This window comes from Arachis hypogaea, chromosome 20, assembly GCF_003086295.3.
Source record: "Arachis hypogaea cultivar Tifrunner chromosome 20, arahy.Tifrunner.gnm2.J5K5, whole genome shotgun sequence".
NCBI lineage: Eukaryota > Viridiplantae > Streptophyta > Magnoliopsida > Fabales > Fabaceae > Arachis > Arachis hypogaea.
Window position 1 is genome coordinate 139,898,577 of NC_092055.1, and position 13,909 is coordinate 139,912,485.

The 13,909-nt window shown below is 33.7% G+C and overlaps 2 protein-coding genes across 2 annotated transcripts; one reads left to right on the forward strand and one right to left on the reverse strand.

The window, feature by feature from the left end:
- Positions 1-658: 658 nt before the first annotated feature.
- On the forward strand, positions 659-7,695 carry LOC112783926 (pentatricopeptide repeat-containing protein At4g35850, mitochondrial). Its single transcript, XM_025827007.3, has 13 exons — positions 659-789; positions 902-1,037; positions 1,130-1,292; positions 2,194-2,259; positions 2,376-2,473; positions 2,712-2,829; positions 2,908-3,114; positions 3,537-3,613; positions 5,127-5,220; positions 5,694-5,759; positions 5,849-5,926; positions 6,040-6,141; positions 7,259-7,695. The coding sequence occupies exons 1-13, from the start codon at positions 765-767 to the stop codon at positions 7,346-7,348; spliced, it is 1,320 nt and encodes a 439-aa protein (XP_025682792.1). The 5' UTR covers positions 659-764; the 3' UTR covers positions 7,349-7,695.
- Positions 7,696-9,113: 1,418 nt separating this feature from the next.
- Positions 9,114-12,118, reverse strand: LOC112784096 (ras-related protein RABB1b). The gene is made up of 6 exons (XM_025827211.3): positions 11,839-12,118; positions 11,594-11,733; positions 10,592-10,674; positions 9,846-10,050; positions 9,668-9,736; positions 9,114-9,455 (listed from the first exon to the last, which is right to left on the reverse strand). The coding sequence occupies exons 1-6, from the start codon at positions 12,077-12,079 to the stop codon at positions 9,363-9,365; spliced, it is 831 nt and encodes a 276-aa protein (XP_025682996.2). The 5' UTR covers positions 12,080-12,118; the 3' UTR covers positions 9,114-9,362.
- Positions 12,119-13,909: the final 1,791 nt, after the last annotated feature.

Consider the following 13,909-nt stretch of genomic DNA (forward strand, 5'->3'; position numbering starts at 1 on the left):
ACGGCTATCTATTGTTTGATAGATTTATACATTTATATATTTTACTTCCCATATTTTTATAAGAACGTAATACTATTAAAATAATTATATTTGACATAATAGAGTAAGCAACTTTATCATAAAAAAATAATATAGTTTGTATGATAGTGAAAATTATTCAAACTTTTGGTAGAATTATTTGATTAGCTTAACACTTGATTAAGTGGGTGAGTAAATTGACTATTCAACTAATTTAAATTGGTTAACCGATAATTATAATGTATTGATCCTGTTTCATTTTTTCACACATACAATATTTAAGGATTTCATCTACTACCTAGCTATTGTCAAGTTTTCGACGCAAATGCAGCATATTAAGAAGCATTTTATTTTACCACTCAGCCAAAGCCTTTCACTGCATAATCTGATCCTTAATCCTCACACTAGCAAATGAAAAAGATAGAAATTGACATGCAGCCTTTTTGGACCGAAATGCACATTTACTTTTTTATGACAAAATTCACATATTCTTTACTGATGATAAATGGAATGGTGATGCAAAGCTGTTGGATGGTTGGTGTTATTTGTTGGGGGTGTGGGTTAGAAATCATAGCCCATGTCAAGGCCCAAACTCTAGCCCATCTAGCCCAAAACCAAAACCTAAAAAAATGGATAACATCCGTTCAAAAATAACACCAAAAATCCAAATCCCAAGGGTTTTACAAGCTCCGGAGTGAGTGAGAGAGAAACAAAGACAGGAACTGGAGTGAACTGATTCCATTGCCATGAAACTCCTTCAATCTCTCATAGGCACTCTCTTCCTCCTCTTTCTCCATTCTCAAACACAAGCAAACATTAATTTTCCTAATCTCAAATTTACGTTCTTTATTTTTCCTGATTTATTTTTATTCCCATTTTGCAGCTCGTCGCGGATCATTGCGTCGGGTGGTGGGTTCGAGAAACTTCTCGGCTTCCACCGAGGAGTACAGTAAGAGAAACTACGCTGACAATGTCGCAGAATACAACACTGTCTTGGGTTCTCTCACAGCTAAAAGAAGGTTTTTTTTTTTTTTTTTTTTTCAAAAATGTATTTTTTTCCCTGTTTTGGTTAATTTGAGGCAAATCATTTATTTTTTCTTGGTTGGCGTAGGCATTACTTGCTTAGGGATGCGTATGATGACATGGTGCTTGATGGGGTGATGCCAAACCGTGACACTTTCCGTTCCCTTGTTGTTGGAACCATGAAAGGGTCAAGATTGCAGGATGCTTTCTTCTTCATTAACCAAATGAAAACCATGGGTTTGGTTCCTGATGTATGTGCTCTTTCTTCTTATGTTTACTTGTATATATAAATGTTTTATTTGTTTTGTTATTTTGGGTTATGAATCAAGTTAGTTAGGTAGTATTTGTTTCTGGATACCGGAGGTGAGACTGGGACTGAGGGACTGAAATTTTTGAGACTGGAGACTGAAACTTTAATATTTCTTTTTACAAATACTCTCATTTAATTTTTCAAATTCCAAATCTACCTCTCAATTTTCATATTTATTGTAAACGTACATTTTACACTAAACACAAGAGACTTAATTTAGTCTAAGTCTTTCAATTTTTGTCTCCCCTCTTCCAAACATAGTGTTCGGAGTGTATATTTAGAGGGACAGAAACAATGGTGATATAGACATGAAAAGAATAGTATTTCTCCTTATCTTGTTTGATAGTAATGAGAAACAAGACACACAAGAAAAGTTTGCATATTGTTGCCCTTTCCGGTCAACTGCTGCTGGCCACCAGAAATGTCGCTAGTGGCTGTCAGCGGTTGTTCAGTGGTGGTCCAGTGAGGTAGTGTTGTAAATAATTTCTGTCCCCGTGTTTTATCTCCAATATCCCGACCTGTTGGAAATACATCAAAATACAGAAATTTCCTGTCCCATGACATAAAAATTTTAATGTCTCTGTTCATGTGTCCATAGCCAGATATGACTGTCTTTTGTCCCACCCCTGTATATCCATCGTAGAGACAGGAACAAACGCTGCCCAAATGAATCAAATGAAAACCATTTCCTCTTTTACTTGCGGAAGTGTCGTGCCTCTGTTGTTAATCCCTTTTGAAGTGAAGTCTATCCTATTATAAGTAGAGCAAAATCATGGTGTATACACTTCCATTTTCAGTTTTTGTATCACTGAATCAATGATTTGTCTTTTATTGATACATAGGTTACTTTATACAACTTTCTAATTTCAACTTGTGGGAAATCCAGGAACTCTGATCAAGCTGTTCAGGTACTTATCATTGCCATGTAGTTGTTGACATTTAAAAAAAAAATCTACTACATTAGAAGTTATTTCTGTTTTCCCGCTAGCCGTATAATGGTTTTCTTGTTTCCTTTTGGATAAAGATTTTGGAGGAGATGAAGTGTATGCAAGTAAAGCCAAATGTGCAAACCTACATCTGCTTGCTAAATGCTTGTGCAGCTGATGGACGCTTAGACCGAGTGTATGCTATAATACTTCTTCTTTAGTAATTTTAATATAATTTCCCTTTTTTTCTCGAAGTGTATGTTGTAAATGGTAATAAATACCCTTCTTTTATTAGCTATAATTAACTTCTTGATTAAAATTTTCTTTTTCTACTTTCTGGTTTTGGACAATTCTCTGTTACTTCATATTAGAGTCATCAAGTATTTTATAGTAATGTTCAAAATATTAAATTCATATAAAATTTATTGATGCAGGTATGCAATTGTCCGGGATATGACTGCAGCTGGTCTAGGATTAAACAAGTTCTGTTATGCTGGTCTTATAATTGCCCACAAGAACAAAACACCTGTTCCTGATGATATTGATACAAAAGTAGTTATCTTATCCATTCCTTGATTTGAAATCATTTATGCTGTAGTGACTTTTAACCTTACTGTTCTGTGGAAAAAGGTTATTGAGTTCGTGGAGAGGTCAAAGATGTGGTCTTCAGTTGAAACTGACAGTGAAAGTGCAGAAAATGTGATGATGGGTGTTACAGATGAGGAGTTATACAACTTACCGACAGCAGAATATGTTCAGAGACGATTATTTTTGGCTAGGCCACTAACAGCATATCATACTGCTTTTTATGCCGCTGCAGACCTGAAGAATGTTCAGGTATTTGTCATCATCTCTTGAGATCTAATTAGATGGTTCTTGCTTCTTAGATTTTCTTTAACCTTCTAGGATAAGCTTCTTTTTTTTTTTTTTCGTTTGTACAATGAACTAATAAAATCAATTAATATATTATGGTCAAAACACATGTATTATCAGGATTAAAAAATAAATTCAAATTATCTGTTAGTTCTGAAACATACTTATCTCAGTATTCATCCATCTTTTATTAATTTACCTCTTCCTGTCTTTCTTTCTTTCTTTATATAAACTGGATTGAAGAGGAATGAGTGGTATTCTTCTCCTTGAGCTGGTTGACATTATTGATTTGCTCTAAGTTGATTTCATTTTCAAATTGTTTCATATCTATTTTTGTTTTTAAAGTGTCGTATGAGATTTGCATGGCTGATATCTGATTGTGGCAGTTGTTGGAAACCCTTTTGGATACACTGAGCAAGGATAGAAAAACTCCCGATGGCTTTATTATGATGCAAATAATTAGGTAATTAATTTTCAGTTATTATTTATAGTTTGTTCTGTACAAATGGATTGTAACCATGTATACTATGAAACTATACATTTATATTGGTATGTAAACAACCAACCCCATTACATGGAGTTTATGGTTGCTTACACTAATTATATGAATAACTTATGCATTGATTGCTTACTTCTGTTTTACTGTCCTTTAGTGTGTCCTGGTAAAGGTTAGACTGAATTTTGGCTGTCAATGACTTGTGATTTGTGATGTACTGATGTCACATGCTGTGTACATTAGATTTTACAAGAAATCAAACAAAAGGATGAAAACACAGGCACTAGAAAATTTGATATCTCATTGCATAGTTTTAAAATTTTGGGACCTAATTGTGCATAATCTAAGCTGGAGGCCATAAACTGGATACTTCATTTAAACAACCATTCAACCATATACCAAGAAACATAAAATAAGGGCTTTTAAATGAAAAGGTTTCTTTGTTTTGAGAAAGAAAGGAAGCCAAAATATTTATGACAAAGCAGTCTTTGCCACTGGTGTATTTGGATGGAGCATATCTTTTGTATTTTTAATTGGATCCAAATAAGCAAGTTTTGTGGGATAGGCGGTGCAAGACACATGGCCTGCTAGAGGGAAACCTGTCTCTAATATACAGAGAGATTGGAGAGCTTTGCTGTTTTGATGTTTCGTCTATTCCTTTCCCCTATTGAGGTTATCTTATCCTCCAAACCTCTTATGATATCCTTCTCTTCACATTAATAGAATTTATTCTTTTATAAGAAAAACAAGTGTTTTTTTTTTTTAATCTGTTACTATTATTATTATTAATGTTGCAGCCCAACAGCATATTCTGTGCTCACCCCTTAAGCAATCATGTCTAAAGTAAGTAGTAATGCCCCCGTGATCTGTAGCCTACCTCAAAATATTCCAATAAGCAAGGCACCAAGTACTCATTATGCTTTATTTCTTATTGTTATTTCTGTTAGATTTTGTTAATCAACAAAATTGCATAAGTGTAGATATGGAAGCTGGTAAGAGTCGTTTTGCTTTAAGTGTCCTATTATGTTAATGATCACTTTTGGCTGGACCTGTACTAGACTGCAACTAGTGCACCACATTAGTTATTGTCTTATATTAGTAATATTAAGTGTAACATTGGTAATTGACTTATATTGATAATATAAACTCGAACATTACATCGTTAGTTATTATCAGTTGAAACTGCTTTCTTTCCTCAGTTTCGTTGCAATTTCACTTAATATAAAGCCATTAGATGATACCAATTGGAGTCTCTTGTTGAAAATAGGCTATGAATTGCTTGTAAATACTTGTAACCATCAAATTTGGTCAACTTGGTTCTGTTATGCTTGATGAAGTTAGCAAATACTGTTAGAAGTTAAACATGTTTTGTCTCTAGAATGGACAGTTCTTCCTTGCTCCTGTTTTATTCAATAGATATCTATTTTTGCTGATTCCATTATAAGATAGTTCAGTATCTCTGATTAACATTACTATGCAGGTGCCATTGCAATGCAGGAGATATTGAGCGTGCTCGTCAAACTTTAGAGGATTACAGAAATTCAGGAAAGCCTTTAGCTGCAGATCTTTTTGTGGTGAGTTTGGTTATGTGCAGTTTCTGTGATTTTCAGTACCTAATATCGTAATTCAAAGAATGCTGGTGTTTCTTTGCACAATCTCAAGGACCTTATGAATATGGATAAATGACCTTTATTACAATGCAGTGGGCATGTGTGAATTTTAAAGATGGCAATTGTTCTCCTTAGTTTCTGTTTATCTTCATCTATAGCATTTATTCTGTCAAGTATCAATTAATTGTCCACTTTGTTAATTTCGTCTCTAGATACATTGGTTTTCCAGTGTATCAAATTACGTTAGTGCATATATAATGGATACCAGAAGGGGAAACTTTCAACATCTGTTAATAGTTCATGTGGCCGGCAATTTGTTGCCTAATTGCCATAGTAGTTTCAATTTTTGGTGTTGTAGTCATGGTGTTTTCCTTATTCAGCATCTGACATTTATTGAATACCAATTTTGGTTACAATGCAAACCAATATGGCTGCAGACACTTGCAGAGGGGGCAATGGTTGGGTACACTGAGAAAGGAATGCAAATTGCTCAAGATGCACTGGTAATTGTCATAGCTACTTTATCAACTTGGTTACATAGTGGATTTTCTGATTTGTTCAACAACTTTAGAATACACGCCTATAAATGCAGGTAGCGATGAACCAAAGAAACTTTTCGTTAAATCCTAGAACGGGAAGTGATCTCCTGCTTATAGCTGCTGGTGAAAAGGTATGCAAACTTTTCCGTTTATATCCTCTTTGTATATATTTCATATAAGATAAATTATATTTCTTCCCCTGGGTTTAAAATGTATATTCTGGTGTTTATTTCTCAAATGGTAGACTGGTGGATACACTACTGCTAATTTCATATGGGACTTGATGCGAGCTCGTAATGTTACTCCTATCCTGCCTGCAGTAGAGGCATATTACAAGGGCCTAAAAGTAAGCTATTTTCCTCAATCATAAACTTGTGTTCTTTTAAATATTATTTCCTGTTAGTTTGTATGTTCATGTGTTGTAAAGTTTTTAAAAGTTGTAGAATGCATGGAAGTTGCAAAATTTTCTTATGTCAGTTGAGAATAACAATGAGTATCATTTTAATTTTTTGTAAGAAAACAAGATTTCATTAGAAAATAAGAAAAAAATTCAAAAGGAGATTAGACATCTTCAAACAGACACAAAGAAGCATGTCAATCCCTTTGTATATTGTATATCAGCAGCTAAAGATAAAGGAACACTATGGAACCGATCATATGAGGATATCACCATATAGATGCAAGAGTTTAATTTTAATGCACGGATAATGTAAAGTAGTTTTACATAGTCATGCAATCACATCCGTTCTTTTGGATGACCATTTACGCGGTCAATGTGAAAGGTAATTATTTTTACTCATGTGTCATTATGTAATTGGATGCACATGTAAAACTACTTTACACTGTCAGTGCATCAAAATTAAATTCATGGATGCAAAGTAATTCTATTCTCAATAAACTTGCAAAGCAATCATATAGTTCTAGCATTCCTTTCAAACGAGATTTGTATTAAAAAAACACTGATGCCAATACAACTAGAAACCAAACTCACTACCCCTTAAATATCTGTCACGTATGGTTGATTTATCATGTTACTTCATGTTAGGGATTTCTTTGTACCAACTAGAGAAGTAAACTTTTCCCTCTTTATAATCTTCTCTCTTTATTTTGGGGAGAAAATTTTACATTCCCGGTATGGTAAAGTACTCATGATCTTGAATCTAGTTCCCCAATAAAATAATGCACAGTATGTAAAAAAGTTGAAGGGAGTGGAGTTTTAAGTTTTCTATTATACGGTTAAGATCCCTGAAAGTTAAATACTAATTGCCAGGTACTCACATAATCAAACTTTTGTATGATACTACAAAACTAAATTTGAGTACTATAAGCTTCTTATTTTTTACTCAATGAAATCCTAATGGAGTTGTTTCAGTCAATATATGATTATGTTTGGAGTTGGTGCTGATGAAGTTTTCCATCCTCTTATTTGATTGGTTAACATTTTCACTTATTTGGTACTGCAGGATCGTGAGATACCTGAAAATGATCCAAGACTCTTGCTGGTTTCTCAAACTTACGATAACCTCCGCTCAAGGTTTGGGAACAGGAACTGAATTGCAGAGGTTTAAGGTCTTCATATATTATCCTTAAAGCCTTTAGCTGTTAAAGTATTTATTATTTTGAAGGAAGAATGCTTAATTCGCCGTGGTTTTTGTTTTTTTTTTTTTCCTTCTCCAATTCATGGATGAGTTGGTATGGGTTCCTATGGATGATTCACTCATGGTTGTGATTCTTCTCAAGAGAAAGTTGAGCTAAGCTCTTAAAGATAGCTGCTAGGTTGTAATACCTTTTTGCTCTCAATTTGATAGTACACGTATTTATTCTTAATGGTTTCTTTGTTGTAGAATAATTGCAATTGTTTTAGTTATGTTGTAATAAGAAAATTGTAAACTTCTACAAAGTATTCTTTACTTCTTCTTCTTCTTCTTCTTCTTCTTCTTCTTTTTTTTTTTTTTTTTTTGTTTCCAAGTGAGAGAGGGAATTATATCTATACAAAATGGATAAGTATTATTCAAGGTTGCATTTGCATAAGCATTTCATGTATTAATGTGTCAAACCCTAAAGTTTTATGCTGGTTAAAAACTCCTGGTGCACAACCCTACGCAAAAGAATAAAAGGCATATTACATGGCCAACAGTTTTGAAGCGAGTGTAAGAAAAAACAAAGAAATCAAACATTACTTCCTCTGCTTTTCTTAAAAGAGAGTAAAAAATGAAGAATTTAAATCCTCTAAATTTTAAATTTGTACTTTAGAAGATAAAGTGTGATCTTTTACTTTTAAATGGTTTCTTTTTCATCTTTATTCTTGGTCTCACTTGTAAAATAAATAGTGAGAGACTGAGAAATCACATTTTATTTTCTAAGGTGAAATTCAAATTTTAGAGAATCCAAATCAAAAAATGAAATCTTGTTAGTTGTTACATGTTAGCTAAAAAACTGTTGACCATCTATTTTTTTTTCCCAACAAATTATTTCACTTGGCTTATAGATTATAATTGAAGTTCCTTGCAACAATTTTCTAATTGATGAATTTTCCAATACCGTCAGTATACATGGATTAATAGTCAAATTAGTCTCTGAAAAATAAGATATTTTTCAAATTCATTTTTGAAAGATTTTTTCAATCAAATTGGTCATTCAAAGATTGCGAATTAATCATATTTGTCTTCCGGTCACTCCATTAACAATTTTTTTCAAAGATTGGTGTAGAACATTAATTGATAACATATAACATATATAATACATGATATATTTAATTAGATATTGATCAAATATGTTTATGAAAATTTATTAATTTAATTATTTTCTTCAATTATAAAAATCCTATTCTTTTATTAATTTAATCATTTTCTCCAATTATAAAAATCCTATTCTTAATATAACCTAGTGACTAAATTGATAGATTTTTGTAAATATATTTAGCCAACATCTAACTGACCACGTTACGTGTCATGTATGTTATCAATTAACATTTCACATCATCAATTATTGACGAAAATTGTGAATAGAATAATTAAAAGACATATATGATTAATTTATAATATTTAAAGGACTAATTTGATTGAAAAAATCTTTCAATAACAAATTTGAAAAATGTCTTATTTTCCAGGAACTAATTTGACTATTAATCTTGCAAAAAATTGGCTTCTTTTTGTAAAAGATAAGACTTAGAGTGAAGGTGGATATATAATAATACAAGATTTGTTGTCATATGCTTTTCTTTGGTTCCACTTAAAGTCTTATACGGTGTGAAATCACACTTCACAACATCAACTGAGAAGAAAATTGAAAGAATCCATTCCAATATAAAAACCTGAGTGGAAGAATTTCACAATGGCATTTGACATTAAATAACACCACAGACGGTATTTTCCAAACATTCATTCAGTGGATCAGTGGATGTGCTATATCGTCAAATGTTTTTAAGATTAGATCTATACATGAGATTGCAGTACTATCCAAAAGTTTCATTCCATGGCAAGTCTAGAAGTATATTTACTCTCTTATCACAGGGAATTCCAGATATAAATTCACAGAAAGATTACACAGAGTTTGAGTTTCTCATAATCAGCTGCAACAGCCACCCCCAGTACTAACAGTTCCATCTCTTGCACCGTTTTGATTTTGGAGACGTAAATACCCTGGTTTTATACCAAATGACTGCAATAACAATACATATTCATTGCTAATTTTAGTCAAAGAACCACACATGGCAGCAGAAAATTTTCCTTTTCACATTTGGGGAATAAAACAGGTTTAAATAAATTTTTGGTTCACGTAAATACATGTGTGTGTGTGTGTATGTGAACCAAAAATTTGACACTTGAGATAGTGCAACAGCTTTTTACAGGAAACAGACAGTTGACAGTTACCTCATTGGACACATCAATGACACCTTCTTGAATATTCTGGAGAATCTTTGCAGCAGTCTTTATGAAGGCCTGTAGAATATAGAACAATGAAAAAATCACATTATCCATGGGGCAATGTAGCATACGGGATATGTTATGAATTTAGGATCTTGTCTTGCTATTAATTGGGATAAATCACCTCTTCCACATTTTGAGCTGTCCTAGCAGAAGCTTCCAAGAACAGAAGTCCATTTTCCTTTGCAAATTGCTCACCCTCCTCTTTGCTCACTGCCCTTCGGTGAGAAAGATCACACTTGTTGCCTATCAGCATGATTGTCATGATAGGGTTGGCATGCTGCCGAGCATCTTCCAGCCAACTTGCTAAATGATTAAAAGTCTCTCTCCTAATCAACAAACAAACCCTTCTTGTCAGTTGAAGGAAAGATTTAAGAAAAGGATCAACCTCATATTTAGGTAACACATCAGACCACTGCAATCCTGAAAAATACATGGAAGAGGTTGGGACACATTGCTTTGTAGTGAAGAAAATTGCACTGCATACATGCATAAATGGAGAAAAACTGTACTGACCATGAAAACATGTTGTAAAGCAGTATTAGAGCCCCTCACATGAGCAATTTAAAAACAAAAAATTACATAAGGTGGCTTAAAAATCAAAACTATACTAAAACTCAAATGATCAATACTCGAGAGTAAGACAATAATAATGCTTCAGGCAGCTGCCAGAAAAGGTATAAGAAGTAACACAGCATTTCGCATTTGTCGCATCCATTACGAACATCTCAATTCTCAGATCACTTGAGAGTTATGAGTTAGCATTCACAAAAATGGAAAACAAGAAGAAACTTATGTTCATTTTGACGGGTCATATCATATAACATTTGGCATTAGTCATGCTGAGACAATTCAGAAAGCATCACCCACCTAGTAATGTCATAAACTAGAAGTGCTCCCGCTGCTCCTCTGTAGTAAGATCTAGTAATGGATCTAAATGACTCTTGCCCAGCCTACGGTTAAACAATGTATTATGCATCAATGTTCATGTACTATTGTTGAATACCATAACATAAAAGAAGAGACTTGGAAACAAGTTATGACTAAGAATTCTATATAACCCAAACCTAGAAAAACAACTGTGCCACCTTATATTGTGTATTTGGATTCTACAAATATGAATTAATGTCACGATCAAGCAGAGCAATTAATACATTCTTACTATATTGATTCAACCATACCTGGCAATGCCGGACTGTGGATCAAATGTTTGATGCTATACTAAACAGGTCAAATATTATTTATGTATCTAGTTTTCCTAGGCATATCTTGCTGAAATGCATTAATGATACTTCTAATCATATCCATTCACGCTAAAAAAAATATATAAACAAAAATATACAAAGAAAAAAAAATCAGTATCAAAAACTAACTACAACTTTAAGGTAACTTCATCCTGAATCACTCTTTAGTTTATATTTTATTATTTTCATTTTCTTTTTCCATGTTTCCTATTTTATGTATTTTGTGACAAAACATAAAAACAATAAAATCATGTACTCATCTTCTATGTTTTTGCCATTTCCTTCACAAATTCAACAAAATCAGAAACATCGAAAACAAAGACAGTAACCAAACAAACCCTAATAGCTTGTCCGACATCTCTCTGCGTGTGTATATATAAGCATAGATTGCGCTTTAATTTTCCTTTTAACCTAAACAAATTCAATACCTCAAAAGATATGAACAAATACAGACCCTTGCTCCTAATCATAAGTTAGAAACGATTAAAATCAATTCCAGTGTCCTACTGCAAAATATGTAAGATCAGTTCTCAACTAGTAATTTCAGGCACGACAAGAACAAAAAAGGAATAAAGAAAAGCATAATTAACTTACAGAAATAACCACAAAAATAAGAGAGAGAACTAACAGTGTCCCATATCTGAAGCTTGATAGGTCGGGAATCGATGGTGACCATGCGAGCACCGAACTCAACGCCAATGGTGAGATCATGGACGGGTTGGAATCTCTTGTCGGTGAACTGCAGGAGCAGGCACGATTTCCCTACACCTGCGCCGCACCGGATAAAAACAATGAATAAGAGAAAATCAAACACGGAAATGGATAAAAGAGAAGAGAAAAAGGAAATTGAATTTGAGAGAGAGAGAATAGAACCTGTGTCGCCGATGATGATGTACTTGAAGAGGTAATCGTAAGACATGGCGCCGAAGAAGAAGAAGCAAAGAGAAAGTAACGGTGGTTGAGTGGGTGTTACTGTCAGTGACAAGTTAGAAGTGAGAGTGATGAAGAAGACGACGACGATGAAGGAGAAAGAGAGAAGGGGAATGTGCGATAAATGGGGTTTTAAGAGAAAACAAACAACGGAAATGGCGTGACGTGTGAATGTGGGAAACATCTCTAACAATTTTCTTTACCATTTCCTCTCCAAATGGCCAATTTTGGATTAATATTCAATAAATTTTTATATTTTAAAAATATTAATTTATTTTTCTTTATATATTTTTTTATCTATTTCCTACTAGTAATTTAAATATTAATTCATATTTTATTTATATGGTACATGTTTGGACCTCCTGAATAAGTGAATATAAGTGATCATGGATGTTGCAAATTCGCAAGATGTAACTTCCAATTCTCTGTAAATTCGCACTAGTCTTTGTACAAATACACTTCGAAAAATATTATTAATCATTATATATAGTTTCTTGGGTCACTATAATAGTTTTTTAGACAATATTATAGTGGCCCAAGAAGCTATTTAGACTATAAAAACAAAGAAAGGGCCTATTAGTTATATGGCGGTGAAAATTAATTTTGAAAAAGTTTATGATTGCCTTAATTAAAACTTTATACATGATACTCTTGTGGAAGCCAGGTTGCTTGAGAACCTGATTGATCTTATTGTTTAGTGCTATTTCTCAATTGAAATGAAAGTTCTTTGAAATGGGATTTTTTCATTTTTTTTTTCTCCTTTCAGAGGTGTTTGACAAAGTGATCTTATTTCACTGTACCTTTTTGTCCTCTGCATTGAACGATTGGCCCAAATTATCTCTGTTGTAGTTAATAATAATCTGTGGGTTCCTATCATGCTTCGTTGTGGAGGTTCGAAGCTGTCGCACCTCTATTTCGCTGATGATATTGGACTCTTTGGTGATGCTTCTGTGGAGCAGATGGGTCTGATTAGAGGTATTTTAGATTTCTTTTGTCGTAGCTCTGGCCAAAAAATGAGTTATAAGAAATTTTGTGTTTTTTTCTCCAATAATGTGTCTTTTACTAGGAAGCTAGAAATGAGTGACGCCCTTAGTATGCGTTTGACCTCTAATTTGGGAAAGTATCTTGGTGTTCCCTTGCTTCATGGGCGAACCAAGAAGGATGATTTTCACTTTATTGAGGAGAGGATGCAGAGTAGATTGAGTATTTGGAAGACAATAAATCTTGGTTTAGCTGCACGAGTAACATTAACTCAATCTGCGTTAACTACCATTCCATCATACATTATGCAAACCATGAAGCTTCCTTTGAGCATATGTGATAAAATTGACAAAATTTGTCGAAATTTTATTTGGGACGGTGACTCTAATATGAAGAAGCCTCATCTAATCAGTTGGGACAAAATATGCAACCCAAGCAGCAAGGAAGTTTGGGCCTGAGATCGGTTAGGATCTTGAATAATGCAAATTTGATGAAACTAGCATGGAGGTTAATTCATGACAGGGAGATCTTGTGGGTAAAGATTTTGAGAAATAAATATGGTGGTGGTGATACTCTTGTACCAAAAATAACCAAACCTCAATCATGTTCTAATGTGTGGAAGGAAATCTGTCAAGTTTGGAAGCGGTTTGAAGGGAACCTTATTTGGAGATTAGGTGCTGGTAATACAATTCGATTCTGAATTGACCACTGATTACCTGGCATGTATCGGCTTGCTGATTTTGTTCATAATGGTATATCAGAGGATAGGCTGGAAGAAAGAGTTTGTGACTATGTTTCGAGCTCAAATTGGGATCTTAATCGTATTTTGGAGTTACTGGGCTCCCATTTTGCCGCGACAAAACCTCCTGAAGTGAGCTTTGAGGATGACCAAGTGGTTTGGTTGCGCTCAGCAAATGGCTTCTTTTCCATTAAGTTAGCCTACTCCATTTATCTGGAAATCCCTGAGGACTCGGCTGCTAGTCTGTTTTTGAAGGTTTGGAAGCTTAATGGTCCCCAAAGAATCCAAAGTTTC